The sequence below is a fragment of the Numida meleagris genome, chromosome Z (assembly GCF_002078875.1).
Source record: "Numida meleagris isolate 19003 breed g44 Domestic line chromosome Z, NumMel1.0, whole genome shotgun sequence".
In the NCBI taxonomy this organism is placed as follows: domain Eukaryota; kingdom Metazoa; phylum Chordata; class Aves; order Galliformes; family Numididae; genus Numida; species Numida meleagris.
Genome location: NC_034438.1, coordinates 46,244,032 through 46,264,848, shown reverse-complemented (window position 1 = coordinate 46,264,848; position 20,817 = coordinate 46,244,032). Strand labels below are relative to the sequence as shown.

The following is a 20,817-nucleotide window of genomic DNA, read 5'->3' as shown; positions in this document are numbered from 1 at the left end:
CTAAAAATAAAAATAACCATACTTTACACTCTAGGGAATCATTTCTCTTGCCTCTGACCTGCATTCAATCCTGTAAGGAAACAGCTGAGCCAAACTAAATCAAATTAATGTTCTTATATCCTAATGCAGCTTGGGCTAACCCATTCAGATAAAGGCCTTTTACTAAACTTTTTGAAAAACACTTTTAAAGGAATTCATGTTTTACTTTTTCCATTCATGCTTCCAAGCATTACATATCTGCACCATACGTGGGAGTTTGAGCTGGTTTTCTTTTTTTCCTGTTTGTTTTAAATGAAGAATGAGACAAAGGAAGAACATAATCATCATTAACACAATAAGGAGAAGAAATGAGAGGTCATCCAGAACCTTCAGGATTCCTCCTGGCTTTGCATCATCTGTGATCTTCCCTTCTTTTGTATGACATCACTTTTTGCTAGTAGTAATTTAGGGACATATAAAGCAGAACATTGATGCGCTGGAAATAAAACCCATTTCTTACTCTCAGTTGGCCACAAGAGGGAGCCCATGATGTCCCAGCAATGAAATCCACTTGGCATATGGAAAAAAATTGAGTTTGTCATAAATTTCACCTAACCTTTGATTCCCAGTTTACACTACTTTTTGTATAATGTAAAAAAGAAGTTAATCAAAATTAATCAACTGTATTTTGTGGTGTCCATACAAATGAGCATTAATATCTCCTATTTTTAGTAATTTATCATTGTGTAATTACACCTAATAAAGTTTGACTTTTGTGCAGCTGAAAGTGAACATGTCTGCACAAATCCAGTTAAAGCAGAAATTCCAACATTTGAAAATTTAACACTAAATACTATTTTTTCATTAAAAAAAAAACACCAAAACTGTAAGCTATGAAAATGGAGAAAAAAATTAGTTTCAGCACCACGCGTAACTGCAAACAGAACTCAAGGGACTTTCAATACCAGAAACTTCAGTGCAGATTAAGTTTCAACAGGCAAGAATGAAATAATTTATTAAGGCATTATACAGGTTCTGTTGGTCCATTCTTAACATGAAAAGTAAACTTAAGAAAAGACATTAAAGGGAATTCTCTGCATAATTGTGTCAGAGAGATCACACATTATGCATCAGAGTTGGAGCTGAACAGTTCACCTGATTTAACCAGGCAGTGAGGACAGGGACGTAGTTACAAACATTGCTCACTATTGCTTTTTTCCCAGTGCTACACAGCTGCTCTCCCATGTACCAATGGCAATTGGACATCAGCAGCTAGTCTCCTCTGGAACAATGCTACAGGTGCTGTACTGATGAAATGCATGTACACAGATTTCACAAATTCCTGTATCTACCACACAAAATCTGAATATTTTCACAGACATGCTGCCCAGAAGTGGGAATCATTGTCCTCGTTACAGAATTACAGACCTCATCGACGGTAATGGAGAGAGTCCAAGTGTCTTACAAAGCGGTTTATGTGTTACTCATTGTCTGAAAATCAAATTACTAGAGTAAGTGATTTAGACCACGAAGAGAAATCTGCTTAAGTAAGGACATGCAACATGAATATTGCATTTCCTCAGCAGTTGAGAGCAAAAACCACACTGGAAATATTCCTCCTACATTTTAGCATACCACAGCAGCTTTAATTTTCATGTCAAAGTGGGCAACAGGTACATACGATCGAGATCTGTGCCTGGATCGCCGGTAGTTTGGATCTGCCTGGCTTTTCTCTTTTTGTCGCCGTAGCACAGCTTCCCACTGAGGAGCTGAGTCAACCATGTCATTTTCCTGCCGTAATCTGCAGAGGAAGTACCAGGAACTTAGTCTGAGATTTCCAACACAGAATGCTCAGAGGCAGCAAGAGGGTATTTTTATCTCCACAGAAATCCATCTCCTGCAATGCAATATTTTTACGTTCTATCTTGGCAAATTTTGATTCATGTGCGCAAAATACATAAAATGCAAGAACCTATATAAAAAATAGACTCACTGTTCAGTTATCTAGAAATAGCTCAAGCCAAAATGAATCAATCCAAGACATTAAAAACAGGCCTACAACTCAAATTCAATCCATCCTCCCCGCCCAAGCTAAATATCTGGAATGTTTTTGCTATCCCACTTAGGTGTTGAAGTCCTCCTCATCTACAGCAAGTGTAAGCCCAATATTGTGACACGAGGTTCTGGTACTACTACAACTTATTCATCTCCTTTGTCACCCAAGGCCTAGCAACCCTTCCCAGTGAGCACCTCTGGTCCCTGGAACAGACACAATACCCAAATATAAAGAGAAAATCCCATCACAAAGAAGACAAAGAAAATCTCATTTTATTTATCTGACAGAGAGTCAGAAAACTAGGGAGGGAGGAAGGCTTTAAACTCCAGCTCTGCCCAGTGTGGGTGGGTGTGAAGCACAAGATGAATGAGTACTGTTCAGAGGTGCAGACAAACTCATTATTCAAAGAGTAGTGGAACTAACAAGGCAGAAAGGAACGTGAAATCCTAAATTCTGTGAATTATTTCATACATTAAAGTATCCACATTCTTTGGAACTAAGATGTTTATCTTAGGTAATTTTCATATGTGATTCTTTTTTCTTCCAAAGTCATGAATCCCATTACTGCAATGTATTAAAGATTAAAACAAATGTCAATACCCTGTAAAATCAGCATGTTCGGTAGCAAGCTGATGTAATTCTATCATGGAAAAACTAGTCAAGACAATTGGTGCAACAATGCTTGGCCATTAAAACCTCTACAGAAGCTTCAGGGTTTTAGTGTTGCAGATACTGCTGCTGTGATAAAATGCTAAGCTAGGACAAGTGGATGTGTTTAGTTACAGCTGTAAACTTAAAATTCAACTATGATTTATATATAAACAACCCTGGAAAATATCACTTCGAGAGTAGGACAGTATGACTGGCATGTTGAAGAAACTAGGGAAGCTTAAAAAAAAAATAAATGGGAAGATTGGCAAAAAGCAAACAAACCATCACAGACAAGTGTTCTACTTGGTGGAGACATGACTGCCTGAAAAATGTAGGCAATGTTGTTGTTGCTCTTCAGTAAATATGTACCTTTCTAGTTAACTTTATCCACAGCAGGGGACTTGGAGCTTGATGATGTTTTAGGTCCCTTCCAGCCTAAGCCATTCTATGATTCTCAATTTTTAATTGTATTGGGCTAAACTGACTGAGCAGGTTGCTGCTTTAGCTTTAATAAAATCTTCACTCACATGCATAATGAGTTTTGAGCTAGATCCCCAAGTACTGTAAACCATGATAACTCTACCAAATGGCACTAAGCACCTGGAGTAGACCACAATAGCAGGTATTGATTTCTAAGCAGGTTTTTTTAAACCTATCATCTGGTGGTAGGGATTAACATAAGCATCTACCTAAGGCTTTTGCAGGAAAGCTCACACAGTAACAAGTAATGAATTGTGATTTTCATCCTGTATAATCCCATTTGTGGAGACAGCAATAATCCTACATGGCATAAACAGTATGAACTGCCTTGCACATATGGCTGTCACTTAAACCTGAACAAAAAGAAGACATGTGGCTGTCAGACCAGTGCTGCTGCACTGGGTGCTGGATCTGCCTGCTTGCCATCTACTTGAAATCTACCCTCTTTTAATTTTAAACCATTTCCTCCTGTCTTATCCATACACTCCCTGAAAAAGAGTTTCTCCCCATCTTTCCTGTAGGTCCCTTGTAAGTATTGTAAGGCCACAGTCAAGTATTCCCAGAGCCTTCTCTTCACCAGGTTGAACAAGCCCAGCTCCCTTACCCTCTATTCATAGGAGAGGTACTCCAGCCCTTTGATCATCTTCATGGCCCTCCTCTAAACCTGCTCCAAATCTCCATGTCTTTCTTCAGCTAGAGGGCTCCAGTCCTGAATGCAGTACTCCAGGTGGGACCTCACAAGAGCAGAACAGAGGGGGACAATCACCTCCTTATGCTAGCTCCCTAAGCCAGCTATGCTTTTATTTTTACGCAGCCCAGACTTTCTTGGTTGGATTACTGGGCTGCAAGCATGCACTGCTGGCTTTCTCAGAAGCCAACACCCAGGTCTTTCTCCTCAGGGCTGCTTTCAATCCACTCTCCACCCAGCAAGTGTTTGTACTTGGGACTACCCCAACTCATGTGCAGGACCTTGCATTTGGCCTTTTTGATCTTAATGAGGTTTGCACAGACACACCTCTCGAGCCTGTCCCTCTGGCTGGCATCCCTTCCCTCCAGTGTGTCAACCACACCACACAGCTTGGTGTTGTTGGCAAAGTTGCTAAGGGTGCACTCAATCTCATTGTCCACGTCACTTCACTAGCAAAGATGTTAGCCTCAGTCCCAATACTAATCCCCACTTGTCACTGGTCTCTACCTGGACATCAAGCCATTGACTGCAGTTCTTGGAATCCGACCACCTTACATTCTTGGTTAGTGGAATGAAGTGTATTTTGAGACCTGTAACTCACACTGTCAGTGCTGGGATCCTGTTTGACATCTTCATCGTTGACATTGATGATGGGGCAGAGTGTACCCTCAGCAAATTTGCAGATCATAGAATCAAAGAATCATAGAATGGCCTGGGTTGAAAAGGACTTCAAAGATCATCGAGTCTCAACCCCCTGCCAAGTGCAGGGCCGCCAACCACTAGACCAGGCTGCCCAGAGCCACATCCAGTCTGGCCTTGAATGCCTCCAAGGATGGGGCATCCACAACCTCCCTGGGCAACCTGTTCCAGTGTGTCACCACCCTCTGAGTGAAAAACTTCCTCCTAATATCTAACCTAAATCTCCCCTGTCTCAGCTTAAAACCATTCCCCCTTGTCCTATCGCTATCTACCCTCACAAACAATCGATCCCCCTCCTGTTTATATGCTCCCTTCAAGTACTGGAAGGCCACAATGAGGTCTCCCCGGAGCCTTCTCTTCTCCAAACTAAACAAGCCCAGTTCCCTCAACCTTTCCTCATAGGAGAGGTGCTCCAGCCCTCTGATCATCTTGGTTGCCCTCCTCTGCACTCGTTCCAAGAGCTCCACGTCCTTCTTTTGCTGGGGGCCCCAGGCCTGGACACAGTAAGATGATATAAAACTGGGAGAATTGGCTAATAAGCCAGTGTCATGCTGCCATCCAGACAGACCTTGACAGACTGGTGAAATGAGCTCACGGGAACCACATGAAGTTCAGCAAAGAGAACTTCAAATCCTGTATATGGGAAGGAACAATCGCAGGCATCAAGACATGCTGGGGGCCAGTAGCTGGAAAGCAGCTCTGTAGAAAAGGCCCAGAGAGTCTTGATATACACACAAGAAAGACATGGATATCGCAGAGAGAGTCCAACAAATGGCCATGAAGATGATGAAGAGACTGGACCATCTCCCCTGTGAGGAGAGGCTGAGAGAGCTGGGACTGCTCAGCCTGGAAAAGCCTGAAGAAAGCTCAACATATTCTTCTCCACACAATACATGTTGTCTACAGCATCAGTACTCTACCAAGTACTGTTATTGTGCTCTTTATACCTGTTACAGTTTCCATGGAAATAAATAGGAGGTAATACTTTCAGAGTGACCAATATTCATCATAGGTTCTTCCTCTTACTATGAATATTTGCTTAGGAGAAAATGTTCACATAATGGGGTGAAAACTCAAAGACCTACTAAGATGAAGTAAAAGATTTTCTTCCCAGTCTTCTTCTACCTTTTCACCTTCAGTAGGTCTCACCTGCATCTCCATTTTTCTGTGATGATTTATTTTTATCTGATGTGTTCTTGTGTCAGGAACTCAATTATTACACTGGGAAATAAATTAATATTAATCCATGCAACAGATAAACATGAGTCAAAGCACTTGAAGCCTCAGTGTATTGTCACAATTAATCCTGTTGGAGCTGGATGACCTCTGCTAAGAGGAAAGTTATTCACTGCCTGTGTCCTTTTAGCTTATTAGATTCCTGTTGTGTCTGCTAACAAAATGCAAAAAATCATTATGTCTGGTGCTTTTCCTGCTTTTCTTGACAAGGGACAAGTACCTGACCTTCCATAAGCAGTGCTTGTTTACTTTAGCACTGAAAATTACTTTTGATCTTGTCTGATTTCAAGTGACCACCTAGGAGCAACAGATGCTGCAACTTTAACATTTTTAGTGTTATGTTATAACTTATATTATAACACTTATATTTCTGAGACTGTCAAAAAAAAAACCATAAAAATTCTTGTCCTTCCATACAAATTGATTACGCTCTTTTTAATTGTAAGCACTTTTCCACAAACTGAGAAGGGTTGGTAAAGGCCCATTTATTTCTTCAGAAAATGATAAGCACTACTTAATTCTTTTTACAATTCAATCTTTATACTGAAGGAGTATTTTAAAAACATTCTTGTGGCCTGTCTCTAACTTCCTTGACTTGCTTGTGCAACTCCCAGAACAAGAAGTTTTACAGGAGAAAAAGGCAGGCAAGACTGTATAAGAGAATGGAATACAGAATGCTGTTCACCCACTTATCACTGAAAATATACTCAGTATTTCATTCAAACTTCAGAGCTCACCCAGAGAACAAAACTTCCATACACACTACTTCACTATTAGCTGAGTATCTCAAATCTGCTCCGATTTAAGCAATTGCCAAAGAAATCTCATGGCTCAGCTATACTTTATTTGAGACCATTTCAGTGCTAAAGATTTTACAGAATCTCTTTAACTGCTTGAAGTTATGCTTAAAATACACATTTCCCAGCACTGTTTTAACATATCTAACAAATCCTTATTTTTAAGAGCTTCAAAATATCTGAAAATAATTTATAACTAATAATTCTGCAGATGAAACAACAAGGAACATGACAGCTTGTGGAGACTGCTTTTAAAAAACGTATTTTAATCAATTCTTCTTTTGTTCAGTGACAGTTCTCTTATGCTGTATTTATCCAGTGTGAAGCTCTGTGTGGTTTGCTAAAATATGTTTTATAAATAGCTCTCAGATGCTGCTACCACAAATGCAATATAAAAATGCTACAATAAGTTGTTATGCCAACTTCTTATCAACAACAAGAAAAACAGAACATAAGATCCAAAGCTTACTAGCATCACTTGATATTAATTGCTGTTGTTCTATTAAAAGCTGGCATTGTACACATTTTGGGTTTAGGCCCACAACTCACATTTTGGAAAATAAAAATATTTACATAACCAAATTCATGCATTTAAAAACAACACCAAGTTTCAGATCCACTCAAAAATATTTTTTCTACTTGCCACAATGGCATATTTTTTTGTAAAAATAGACATTTGAACATTCTGAAGTGTTACAGTATATCCTGTGAATATCATATCCACCATTATCCACTTTATTTGTATCAATACTTCAAGTCTTTTAAAAGCATGTCCAGTATTTGATTTTGCAGTTCATTAGTGAGATCTTCCCAAGCATTAGCAGAGAGTACATATTCATTGCATGCACCAAAGGCACATATGCAATTTGGCAATTTTCTCTCTTTTTTTTCAGGCAAGAACCTTATGCTTCAGAAGGACTGCATACATATAAAACATGAGTTCTCATTAGGGGTAGCTCAAGAAAACTCATTCTCTAGTTGTCTGTGTTTCATGTTTCCCACTCTAAACAATAAAAAAGGTCACCTATTTCTCTTCTTTCGATGCTCTCTGTTGGAATTTTCAGATTCACTGCCACTGCTGGTGTTACAACGAGAACGTGATCTGGAGAAGAGAAAAACAATATCTCAGGATCACTTTAACCACTAATATCTTGTAAGAAATGCTGACGTTCTTAACAAGGAACAAAGAATGCTGAAAAGACATTATTAGGAAAATTAGAGTTGCAAGAGTCTAGAAGGCTTGTCTACACCTGAGAGTCATACTAACTTTTGCTTATTAAATGATTGGAAATAACTGCTTCAAAGGTAGCACCCAGTCTGTAGTGTCAAGTGACTGCTATCTTCCTTTTGAATCATTGCACTGCATTTTTGTGTTTAATTATTTTAGCTCTCAGCATTCTTTGAGTGTATGTCACAGTGAAATACTTCTTTGAGGTGTAAAATTTCTGCCTTTAAACTATATGCATTCTAGTTCTTTTCTTACTTCTTATTGTGGGACTCCCAACAGAAGCTTTACACAGTAATTCTGGTTTAGCAGACAAATCAGAATGCTTACTAGATCTGTCTTCTTCTGTTCACATATAACTTTTAATTGGAGCTTCTAATAAGCTCAAATCATTTTTTGAGTATTGGGTTGCATGGATGAAACACCACTAGCGCTGTGCTTCTCCTGATCTTTATAGATGCAGCGTGGCAGGTGTGTTTATCAGTACAGCTTTGAGATGACCCCAGGCACAGCTACAAACATGGTGCATCATGTGAGGAAAAAGAAAGAAAGCAGCACTTTCTTCACCACCTCTGATTGTGGAACTTCAAATGGTACAGTGACATTGATGGCTTCTTCCAGGGAGCTGTGGAGTCTCCTTCTCTGGAGATATTCAGGACCCACCCGGACACCTACCTGTGCAGACTGCTGTGGCAGGGGGGTTGGACTCGATGACCTCTAGAGGTCCCTTCCAACCCCTGCAATTCTGTGATTCTCTCCTAAATGGTAACCTGAATAACTTTTAATAAAAAAACTGAATAACTTCCAGAAATATTTCAGAATAATAGCACACAAAAGACTAGGAAAATCAGTTCAGCCCAGCTTGTCTGCAAGGAATAGCCACAGGAAAGTGAAATTTCCCCAAAGGAGAAACAAATACTCTCATACCTCCAAATTTTATGGTTCATAATTTAAAGCCATTGAGAGGTTCAAGATAGACAGTTTCCTAAGTTAAAAAAAAATACATTTCTGGGTGAAGCTAGAAGTGAGAGTAAGAGAGACGTATGTTTCTGCAGAAAAATGTTACTTCAAAGGAAGAAAAGATTAAAAGACAGCATCCAAAAGGTACTTGCTCAAGCACTCTCAGAGAGTTCAGAGAGCAATACATGCCCTACAACTGCAGCAGACCTTACATCCCCAAAAGTACACCTCTCTCTTCCCTCTTTCCCATACCTCATAACCACTAACACGCTCAATATTACTAGGTCATCAGAGCAACACTTTTTTTTTTTTTTTTTTTTTTTTTAACTTCCTGGTCAACACAGCAACACGGTTCTTTCAGAGTTCAAGTATTTCTTGCTCTAATTTAAGCAACTTATCCTATAAAGTACCAAGGCAGCAAAACCACAAGATAAAACATCCTATTTGCTCAAATTCAAGATAAGCCTATTTGCTCTGATTCAAGACAAGCTTTTTTCTAGCTTCACAGGAATGAAAATCTGATCTACCTTTTGGGCACTGCACATCAAATTACCTTCTGTTCGCTGTCAGAAGAGCACTTGCAGAGAGACAGCAGGGCTGCTAGCTGAGTGGCAGCTTTCTCATGCTAGCTGTCAGAATGTTATCTTTCACAGCACACTGAACATCAGTTTTTACTGAACTGAATAAGATATCAAAAGCAAATTAGAAAAATAAAGGTGGTTTCCTAAGCCAGGTGCAGGCACACAAAAACTAACCCCAACCTCTAACAATTACAAAGCAACTTTTATTATTTACCTCATGTTTTCTTGCTCAAGAAAGAAACATGTCCAACATGGTCTGACACATGGAGCAAGAAAGAAAGAATAGTCTGTTAGGCAAGGGAAGCAGAACATACACAGCCCTGCAAGGACTCTGGGGTAGGATTTCGTATTTCAGAGAAACAATTGACAGAGAAGGCCCATATCCTGATGCAGTCCTTTTCTGATTAAAATGTAAGTAGGGTCACCAAACTGAAGAAGTGGAGAAAGTCTACTGCTATGTACAGTAATAAATCTGTACATTGGTAATGTACAGCCTTCAGGCAGAGATCCCATCTAAGCACTTGTATTTCCTACCTGAAATACCTAACTACATCATCTGTTTTCTGTTCCTGACATTCACTGTGGGTGTATCACTGGCAGATTGAAATGGTTACATCCTTCAAAAAAATAATGTTATCTTAGGCGCAAAGTAAATGAGCTCTTTCTCTGACTTCCTGTCATTGTCCCTGAGATGTTTGTATCTCTGCCAGAGCTCCTTTCCCATGCTGGTGCACTGAATCAGACCTTGGGAGCGCCTTCTCTCCTTCACAAGCTTCAAGAGAGTCAGACATCAAAATATACTCCTCTATGTCCTTTTACCAACAGCCAGAGCAGGAATGCAGGAACAAGAAGCAGCACAGCACAGAGTCACAGCAGAGAAGTCCAGATGCAAAAATATGTAAAAAGTTGAAGTTATGGAAGCACACACCTGAATTCATACCACCATTTTATTTGAAAGTGTGACATCCAGACAAGACTGCACAGGAAACAGAAGCAAAGCTTAACAAGAAAGTAACAAAACTCTGAGAAGACCGTAAGTAAGAAGTTTAAGCAGAACATATATGCTTCTGCATCTACATTTTGAAGATAATCTCAAATGACAATGCACTTGATATCAAAACAGATGAATTAAGGTGGACTGGGAGGCTAGACAACTCAAAACACAATCTGCAGATGCAAAATTCAGAAGCTGAGACTTCTGGAATTGACTTTTGAGCCACAGACAAGCCTGTAGTAAACTTCCACAAACTATTTATAATATGGTTACAAGTAACAATGTGCAGTACAGGTTGTAGGCATCACTGATGTGATGAGGTTATATTACAGAGCATTGGAAAGAGAAACTTAAATGGATGAAACACACTAAACCTTTTAAACATTCATGAGGATGAGGAAGAATGAAGGAAGGGAGGAGATACAGGGAACTAAAATATCGTCAGTACCTTCACTATCATTTCATGACTGCTATGGTGTATATATTTACCTTCTCCTGTGCTTTAAATCTGAATCTTCGCCACTGTTTTGGGTTTTCCTGTGACATTAAGGAAATGTTAATGAAATACTATTGAATCACTTAACACAAATACACAACAGCTTCCATCTTTAGTATTTAGGATGGAGAAAAAAAGGCATGTGCTTGTTTTAAACTTTTCAGAGCAACTATAGCAAGTTGCAAAGGCATGATCACATTCAAGTTCTCACTGCAAAACCCTGACTTACAAAGCTGAGCACAGTAAGCTGGCCATTAGAGCTTCCTTATGTTTTCAGTATAGCAAATCCTGTTGTTTTCCTCTCAATTCCAGTTAAGACTGCATACACAACGTAGCTATTGTTATTAAACAGTTGAAAAGGAAAGTGTGTGAATTAAACTAAGGCTCAGGAAGACATAACTAGGTTAGAATCTACCCACTATTGTCAGTCTCTACAGTCTCACATTTGAGATAAGACTTTTTAAAAACATTTTGGTGGTGCAGTGGCCCAAGAGAACTTGTTATTGACATGACCACCCATCTAGCTAGCAGATGAGTGAAATGTAAATCCCAGATGACAAACTCTTTGCATCTCAAAACAATCTCCTACTGCACAGTGCATTAACATTATTCTTTTCTTGCCACAAAATGCTTTTGCACTGCTTTTGCATTCCTTTGTTTTAACAGAGCCCAATAATATCTTCTGACAACAAAGTTAAAATGAATCAGAAAATCTACCTCAGTAAACACACCGCTATCAACACTTAAAAGAGCTGCATTCAACAGAGAAAATCAACGTAATTCTGTCAACTTAAGGAGAGCTACACTGATTCACTTTATTTAACTTGTGTGTGAGCTCACTGAACATACACAATGGTTGAGTTTCTTCACTGCCTTTCTAGGCAGCAGTGAGCAGTTAGGAAGTTTGGAGCAGCTCAGAAACATGACAAATATAAAACCTCCTAATCTACTGAGATTTCCTCATAGATAAGGCTGTGTCTTCAAAGACCCCTTTGCAAACTTTGGCTTTGAAGACCAAACAGAGAATTGCATCAGAAATGTCAGAAGGAAATATAGCTTTAAGGTGTGGGCTCATAAAGCAGTCCTGGAAGACTGCGAATACAGCACAGTAGCTACGTATTTCACAGCAGACCACAGCACCAGTGTACCTTAGCTAGCTTAGGTGATGAAGGCAGCCTCTCAGCAGGACAAATCACCCCAGGTAACATGCAGTCTGGAAGAACTATCACTTCATAATGTGAGCTGTCACTGATTCACATACTGGACATACTCCAGAACACATAGCAAAGTATCTCCATCCATTTAATTTCATTTTTCGAAGTTACTTATTAAAAACTAAGTTACTGTTTTGTAACGGAAGTTTGTTGTCAAGCAAGCAAGATCCATCAATCCTTTTCTTTACAAGGAGAAAGGAAAAATAGCTGCAGCAACTGAAAGGATCTTTCAAGTGCAAATAATATAGATTTTAGTATTTTCAAAATTATTTTCTTCATACCCAGGACAAACAAGCAAGAAAAAACCCTAACCAAAGTTTCCTTTTCAAAATCAGATCCCATATTCCAAGTTCACTTTCATTCTGCACTAACAACTGATGCTCCCAGGACTCAGCAGTGTCTCCAAGAGACTTTACTGAACATACAGCACTCAGGACCATAAGCTTTCTGCTGTAAGAAGCTAACTGTGATAGGTCTCAGAGCTCTTACCTCCTCCGGACTGGCTGCCCACACTCATTCTCACTGCCACCTGATGGGTTCCGTCGCCGAGAATAAGGAAACTTTGGTGATTTATTGTGGTCACTGGGGGAATTATACAGCCCACTGGTGTTAAAAAGGAAAAGTAAACAACTGACTTCTCAACTTTCACAATAGTTAAGTCAGATAACCCAGATTAAAACTACAAAAACAATGAGAAGGTTCACACATTCAAACATTCACATATTCTATTATATATATATGCAAGAATGTGCATGCATGTGCTTTCACACATGCTATGTAAATACCAACAGTACTGCTTCCCAAGAGCAAATATGTTACACCGAACTTTTAAAACACAGGACAGAGACCACCTAGCACTGGTAAGATGACAGTTCTAAGCTTGCAAAATGTAGAATCAAGTATATATATGTTCTTTTAGAATTTCTGTGCTTTAGGAAGATTTACACAACTCAGAATGAGGTATTCACATGTAACTGTATTTTTTAGGTTTTCTATGGACTCAAGCACAAAAATAGTGCCCATATCCCAACATACATTTTCAGCACAGCTAAAAATCTGGATTGTTAAATAATTTTCGCTCTAGATTTCTGCTGTTAATCTACACAATTCTCTGAAAATGGTGTAGAAGTATCTCAAGCTTCATGTACTTAAGTGTAGGTAGGACTTAAGGCTGCTATAGTATTAAAAGTAGACTTCATTGTCTGTTCTCAGATGACTGTATGGATTCTACTGTTGTGCCTTCCTACAGAAATGTAACTCTTCCAACAGTGTAACAGAGCTTACAATGGAATACACACTACCCTAAAGGTGGTCTACTGATGCGGTAACAGTTCCACACCTTCCTGAACCAACTACCTTAAACTCAACAAATTTCTGTCTGATGATACTCAGCCCTTTTCACAGCAGCTATCTGATAAACATCATGTTCTCAACAAATTCTTCTTGCTTTCCTAAAATCCTCCTTCTGCAGACCGCTGATTACAGTGATGCTCTGCACAGCTAAAAATCTGCCACCGTTCTTCTCTACATGAATTAATTTCAAAGTGGAAAATAATTACTAGAAGTTGTGAAAAGCTTTGTGCAACATACACTCTGGTTTTGTATCTAAAACTGCATCATTCTTTAGAATAGATGTCCTTTCAAAAACTCAATCCCATTATTCTTTGGCTCCTAGGACTCAAAGTTCCTTCTATATAGAGAACAGTTTTAACTATGAAGCCACACTGTGACAAGCTGACATCGGCTCTTCTTTAAATATCACAGACAAATGTCTATCATAGCAACCGAATATTTGCACACTGCCTTGTCCTTACACTGAAAACTCTTCATGTTTACAGCAGAATCACCAGGTAAATGTGCCTCAAATGCCACCATGTATAAATATGAATCATCACCTAAGAGCAGGACTTTACTGCATTACACTAAGATGCCATCTAGTTCACTGGCCTGTTTCCAAATGTGGCCATAAACAACCACTTAAAAAAAATGAAGTAAGAAGTTTAAAACATATGAAGTTCCCCAGTGCTCACTATTCCCTGCTCAGGAGGACTGATTGAGCCAAGTATCACATCTCTGTCTTCTGAAACCTCGAGCTGATTTCACTTCCATGCACTAGCCCAGTTTCTCCCAGGAATCCATTAACTCTTGGCATCCCTTGGAAAGGAGCACCACAGTTCTCCTCTTCATGGAGGGTCACTCCACTCTTTCTTTCTCAGGGCTTTTAAACAGTCTCCAACCAGTTTTATTTGAAGATCCCAAGATATTACACTGGAGAAATACAACCCTGGTCTCTATCCCTTTCCTCTACACTATTCATTATTCTACAGCACACTCCCTGACTGAAGAATCCTGGTCTATGTAGTTGCTCCTACTACAGGTCCATTCATACCTTTGATTATCCTCACTGTCTCATTCAAGACTTCTCCTCCTCAGAACCCCACTAACAGTTCATGCAACAAACACGTGATCCACAAATTTCTCTAATATCAGAATGCTGTTCTCTTGCATTCTTCACTATCCCTTTCCTAATAATTACTAATTATCTTTCTGACTGCTACTAAGATGATGTTTTCATGAAGTTATCTACCAAAAATCCACAGAACCTCATTTTAGTTGGAAAACTGGGATTATTTTTAACTCCCATGCAGTTTAATTTCTGACTCAATGTCATTCACCATTTAATGGATTGTAACTCAGACCTATAGAATCTTCCTTCCATTCTTTGCATACAACTTTCAGTCTCACTGAACAATTCTGTGCTATTACCAAGGCTTCTCACTCCCTCTTTCCAGGTCTTCAACAAACACGCTCAACAAATGAGGTCCATGAACAAAGCTCTGTGAAAAGATGCTGGGGACACCTGCCCACTGACCACTACATCCTCTTCTTACACTTATACTGTCAGAGTTCTAACTGATTATTTATCTATTTGCAATCCAGAATTACAGTGACTCTGCTGGTACATTAACATATTATATCAAAATCCCTCACCCTACTGCCAGGGCACAATATTTAGCATAGCACAAATACTTAAGGTATCATGCTCTGCCTTACCTCTGTGGGCCATTTTCCTCCCATGGTGCACTTGTTTTACTTCTTTGGGTTTCTGGATTGTTCCCATTTTTCATCTTTTTAAAGCTAAATAAAAGAAAATATTTATCTTTTAAATCCACAGTGCATAGGTCACATTGTTTTCATCTCTTAGAAATTAATCTTTGAGGAATACAGTCACTGTAGAGACCCACCCTGGAGCACAGCTATTTGCCTGCCATATAAAAGAAGGCCAACAGCTGATACATTAGAGAATCTCTCCTAGACAGACAGATTGAAAGAAAAAAAAGGAAAGATGTGAAAGACAGCTCCACAATCACATAATTAGAGTTGCAAAGAGTCAGAAAAAGGTCAATCTCGTCTCAAAATAAATGAGAACAGACACTTAGGTGAAAAGTCTAACAGTAGGGTAGACATACAATACACATTTTGAGTCTTCCGCAATCTGCAGTTAGCAGATTATTCAACCAGAATTTTTATCTGCTCTGTATTTTATATAGCTCTTGATGGAAGTTTCTTCCACAAATCTACTTAAGCACCTTTTGATCGTTTTTGTATTTTGGGTTCAAATTGTTCCTGGTACCAGTACACAAAAAAAATTGCACACAAAAAATTTTTAGTTTGTTTCCAATCTTATACTCATTTCAAAACCTCTACCCTGTGTTCCTCACTGTTCTGTGTTTATGGAGAAAAATCGGGAAAAAAAAAAGCCCTTTGACTAATCATTCCTTAATCACAAACTCCACCTCATTATTTTTTCATACATCCAACACCTGGCTCATCTTGTTTCCAACTGAAAGAATCATAGTCTATTTCATCTCTCCCAGTAGCGAAGTCACCACATACTTCAGATTATCCTTATAATGCTTCTGTATCATTTTTCTAGGTCTACAGTGCTTTGAGATCAGAGCAACAAAGGCTGAGTTAGTAACTATTCAAAACATGACAGACTACAGGTTTAGGGAGTAACATACTTTTCCTCAGTAACTGCTTATGCGGCCTTTTTGCTAGACACTAAGCAAAGAACTGACAAAATGAAAGTGCTGTTTTCACTGACTGCTACAAGGTGAAGCACCAGCACAATCAACATCCTGACCCAGCTTATAAGGTAGGTTTCAGTGTCTGCAACCAGTACCTTTGAGGGTTAAGGAGAGAACTGGCAATGTGCTCTAGCTCTTTGTTTCTCCTTTTCTTTCTCACACTGTCAGGTTTTACAACTTTCAGCTCCTTAATGACCCTGGATAGCCCAGGTGGAGCATGCTCTTACATCCATCTTCTCTCCCATGCTTTCCTGCATTATTATCCCTAGAGTTCAATTTCAGCCTGAACAAGCAGCTCACCTGATACAAAACTAAGCCATTTTAGTTTCCACTAAGCTCTTCAAGAAGTATTACTGACAGCAACCCACTACAAGCGTTAAGACCACAGATCTTTCCAAAGTGCAACCTGAGCAGCAAAAAAGGCTTTACAGGTGCTTACACAGGGGGACATAAGCCAGAGCTCTCCGCACGGAGCAGGTGGTGACAGACACCACTGTATAAAAGAATCACAGCTACTTAACTCAGTAATCCACTCTTAACCTCAGCCTTTGGTTACTACAGGTCACTGAGTTAATAATTTAATTATCACATAGTGAACAAACTGCAAAGCTACAGTAAATCAGCAGGAAAAGAAACTGAATTACACTTCATCAGGTAAATCATTTTCTTAGTAATGCACTCATTACTCATTGATTCTTATTTGAACAGAATTTATTCCTAGGCTGAAAATAAGTGCCTGCAACAGAGTAAGCTAGTAATTTGGGTAAACAAGTTTCTGTACTGTATTACAGACAGCAATTTTTTTGCACAGGATAAGTTGCTGAACAATTCTCAGACTGAAGTTGGTTTTAAAGAAATTTGAATTGTATTTTCAAATCTTAAAAAGAGAGAGAAATAGAAATAATGCTGAGAGGTGAGCTCACTGAGTTAGACTGCTAACTCACCGCACGTTCAGAACAGATGCACACACTTTACAGCTAGAGCTAAAAGCACAGCAGCTCTGCAGATATTGGCATTATCTCCAGGAACACAGCCACAAAAGGGACTGAGTTCACTCTAAGTTTTAGAAAAGAGCAGGATCTGATTTTCATGGGAGATTATTGTTGTAGGGTTGTTTTTTTTATTTTTATGACTTACCTCAAATTTACATCATTTACACAGAAGGGATGACTATTTAACTCAGCAGTGAATAAAATGTTAAACTATGAGAACTCAGCTCATAAAAACTGCTGAAAGATGCTTTGCAAGCATGACTGAGAAGTAATGAAAGAATTACATAGGTTGTAGTAAACTACCAAACTGTAAATGTTTCACAGGGGATGTGTGCTGCCTGCCAGGTACACTGAGCTCTGTAGACCTGTTTTATTCATGCATGCACAGACACAGAGAAAAACGTATCTATTTCTAAATAAAAAGCATGCAAGAAAAGCAACTTTCAATTTTTTGCTTTGATGTTTAGAAGTGACTAACACAATTTAAAATCATAAGTCAGGTAGAATCTGTCTGAGCATTGTTTTTGAGCTGCCAGTTTAAGAAACTAAACCCAGAAGAACTTTGGAAGCCTCCACACAGAAAGCCCAGTTCTACAACCTGCCTTTTTTTTTTTTTTTTTTTTTTGAACAGTTCACTGGTAAAAATGTATACACTAGGCTGGAAACACAGGCTGTAGTTAAGGGCCCCTCCTACCCAATACTTCAATCTCTGCATTACAGGACAAGGGTACGTCCTCCTTTGGACCAGTCTCTCTCCTACCAAATCCTGTACTGTCTTCTGCTCAATGGCCTTAGCTTCAGCTGGATGGAGAGGAAAAATCATAAGCATTAAATTGTGATCAGTATTACTTTCTAAGGGCAAGAATATTGGATTCCAATTCCCTTAAACAAAGGAGGCAATTAAATTCACCTCTTCTCTGTTGGGACAACAGTTTAAAATATCAGGCGATAGGAAACCCTATCCACCAAGAATTTACAGTAAATCTTCTGTACCTTCCTTCAGAGGTCAGTGCAGATACCTAGCATGTGAAGACCCCAGATTCAATAGAGAGGGTAAGGTCAGAGTTCCTCAGATCAAAACAAAGTTGTTGGGGTTACTGGGCATGCAGAAACAGACATCTAGGCAACTAAGCAAGAAGAGTCAGGTACTGAGTTTTTGACTCACTGTTTGGCCAGATCACCCTTTTTTGATTTGTGCTCCTAAATTTCACCTAAAACTAAGGGCGAGGACACAAATCCCCTTCTGAATCTGAGCCTCACACCTTTCTCTCAAATATGTCTTATGGACAGGTGTGTGCTTTAGCACTGATACAGTAAGCACAGCAGACCATACAAGCCCAGGAGAGCCTTGGCAGTTTACTACTGCAAACAAACATGATTGCTCTTGGATTTACCAGTGTAATGGGTGATGGACAGCAGGATTAATAGCTCTGCTGGAAGAAAGGCCGTGCCCAGCAACTCCCTGTCCATGCACCCCAAGCAGAGCTTGTTCTGCCTGTGGAAGGAGGGAGCAGGGGAAAGAAAGGGAGGTCTTCACACCTGTCCTGACCAGTGCCCCTTCCGTCACAATCTGGTTTATCAGGTTTGAAATAGAGACTGTCTACCCATTAACACACCCTGATTTGTGGGTTTCCAAACTTTGCGTCACCAGAGTAAGCTTCTGCTCTGGTTCAGGAGAAGATCAGGGCTTGCTGAAGTAAATGGGCAGCACTCTGTTACCTGTGTCAGCAAAAATCAGAGAGTCCTAAACTTCAGGGCAGGAAAAGCTATGATGAATGACTACTAAATGGGTTGCTCTATCCATTGCAACACACAAACTCTTAAAAGCTGGAAGGGAACTGCTGGTCTACCCACCTTTTCACTGGGGAAGGTGCAATAATTTTTGTAGTTCCTTCATTATCCTCATCTGTTGTAATCTGCTTTATGCTGCTAGATCCTGAAAAAGAAAATAAAAACACAGTACAGCTCCTTAGCAGATTTGTTCATATTTGTTTAGTCTAATTGCCTACTGAACTCAGTGCAGTATGTGAGATATAATAATACACAAGACATCTGGTGAATGTTGTACTTGTAAGGGAGTATAAGAGTCACACTTTTGTGTCTTACTCTCATTTCTAATTATAGTACATCATATGGCAGTTCAACATGGTAGACATTCATTACTATTCCATGTGTGGCAGAGGAATTAGCAGCTGTTGTTCCCACAGAGACCCTATGCCACTGCAACCAGGAGGGACTTTCCTGCCCCACTCACCAGCGAGAAGAGAGGTGTGAGGAGAATGTAAGCAAACTATGTATGGTCTGCACTACGATAAAGCTTGGCTATCTCCTGTGCAGTTTTAGTGGCCTCTATAACAATCACTAGGTTATATGGTAAAGCAAGATAAATATGTTCATTCCAAGGAACCCTTTCAAACTGATGTAGCAGCACTGTACACAACACTAATATATCCTAAGTAACTAGCACAAACATAAAAACTGCAAACAAACAGTTTTGAAAACTAATAATGTAAATACAAAAGAGAATAAATAGTAATTTATTCCTTATGTAGTAATAACATAATAATACTACATCACTTATATGATATTGTAGGATTGATAGGATATTATATACATAATGCAGTAACAGTGACAGCTAAGTCTCACTCTGAATGAGTAAAAAATGATTGGCCAATATTTGAAGGTAATCTGCCTTGTTTCTAGTTTTGTGCCCAATGCTCAATACAGAACCAAAGAACCACAGAATGATCCTGCTTCTTCCACACTGTTGGTGGAGGAAACTCACCAGTGCCTTGAAGAAGTGGGATGAAGGTACACTTTCCCTAGTTTCTGAGCATCCATATAACAGGTTGCAAAGAAACAAACTGGTGCATTCGTAATTTAGGAGTGCTGAGGGTCAAGAGAATCTGGATATTTTATACCGGGTTAAAGCCAAAGTGACATGATACAGTGCTGGACAAATATACACTCTTCAGAACTATTCTGTTCAGCTTGGTATGTAGCAAAGGTACATCACACAATTCTGCTAGAGAAATAACAATAAACAAAAATGCACTAACCACCAATAAGAGTTTGTTTCTGATAGCACTATAATTTCAGTTTCCATGCTGTGGCATTAATATTAATCTGTAATTTTTCTTCAGGCGTTCCCCTTCTGTCTGGCAATTTCAGTCATTTCTCTCAAAACTGAAGCAGACATTAAGAGAAACAGCAAAGCAACATCATTAATGATGTGCATCAGCTCTGGACAGGACAATAGGAATGTTCACTGAAGACACAGAAACAGATTGACTCAGGCCTGTAAAACAGCTAACAAGGAAATGGTGTCTTTCATGCACAAGCAATAGCATCATAGTGTTGTCAATACAGCGTTGCAAATTCAGAGCCTTTTTGTTTGGCTAAAACTAAAACCTGTCACAAATTAAGCAGCAACTCCATTTTGCATTATTTGCTTTTTCCACAGTACGTTCCAACTTCACATACATCCCTTTTAACATAGAAAGTCTCCCTGCTCCCCTCTACCTCAGCACAGAGGTTTTAAGTATATACTAAGTGCTGTAGTATAACCAGCAGTAGCTCAGCACCACACAGCCATATGCTCACTGTTCTCCTCCCACTAGGATGGAGGAGAGAATGGAAAAACAAAGTAGACTAATGGGTTGAGACAAAAACTATTTA

General features: G+C 39.3%; 1 protein-coding gene across 10 annotated transcripts in view; it reads right to left on the bottom strand.

Moving 5' to 3' along the window:
- Positions 1 to 20,817, bottom strand: part of EPB41L4A (erythrocyte membrane protein band 4.1 like 4A) — a 133,023-nt gene that overhangs the window by 12,514 nt on the left and 99,692 nt on the right. For 7 of the 10 annotated variants that reach the window (XR_002433179.1, XM_021379632.1, XM_021379628.1 and 4 more), the window contains 7 exons: positions 18,994 to 19,075; positions 15,111 to 15,194; positions 12,546 to 12,659; positions 10,836 to 10,883; positions 9,567 to 9,608; positions 7,611 to 7,688; positions 1,661 to 1,780 (listed from right to left, as the gene is read on the bottom strand). Coding sequence is in view for 9 of the 10 variants with exons in the window: in XM_021379632.1 (XP_021235307.1) it covers positions 1,661 to 1,780; positions 7,611 to 7,688; positions 9,567 to 9,608; positions 10,836 to 10,883; positions 12,546 to 12,659; positions 15,111 to 15,194; positions 18,994 to 19,075 (568 nt within the window). In the remaining variant the exon portion in view is untranslated. The remainder of the gene's footprint in view (positions 1 to 1,660; positions 1,781 to 7,610; positions 7,689 to 9,566; positions 9,609 to 10,835; positions 10,884 to 12,545; positions 12,660 to 15,110; positions 15,195 to 18,993; positions 19,076 to 20,817) is intronic. The other 3 variants (XM_021379633.1, XM_021379630.1, XM_021379634.1) reach the window with 3 other exon arrangements.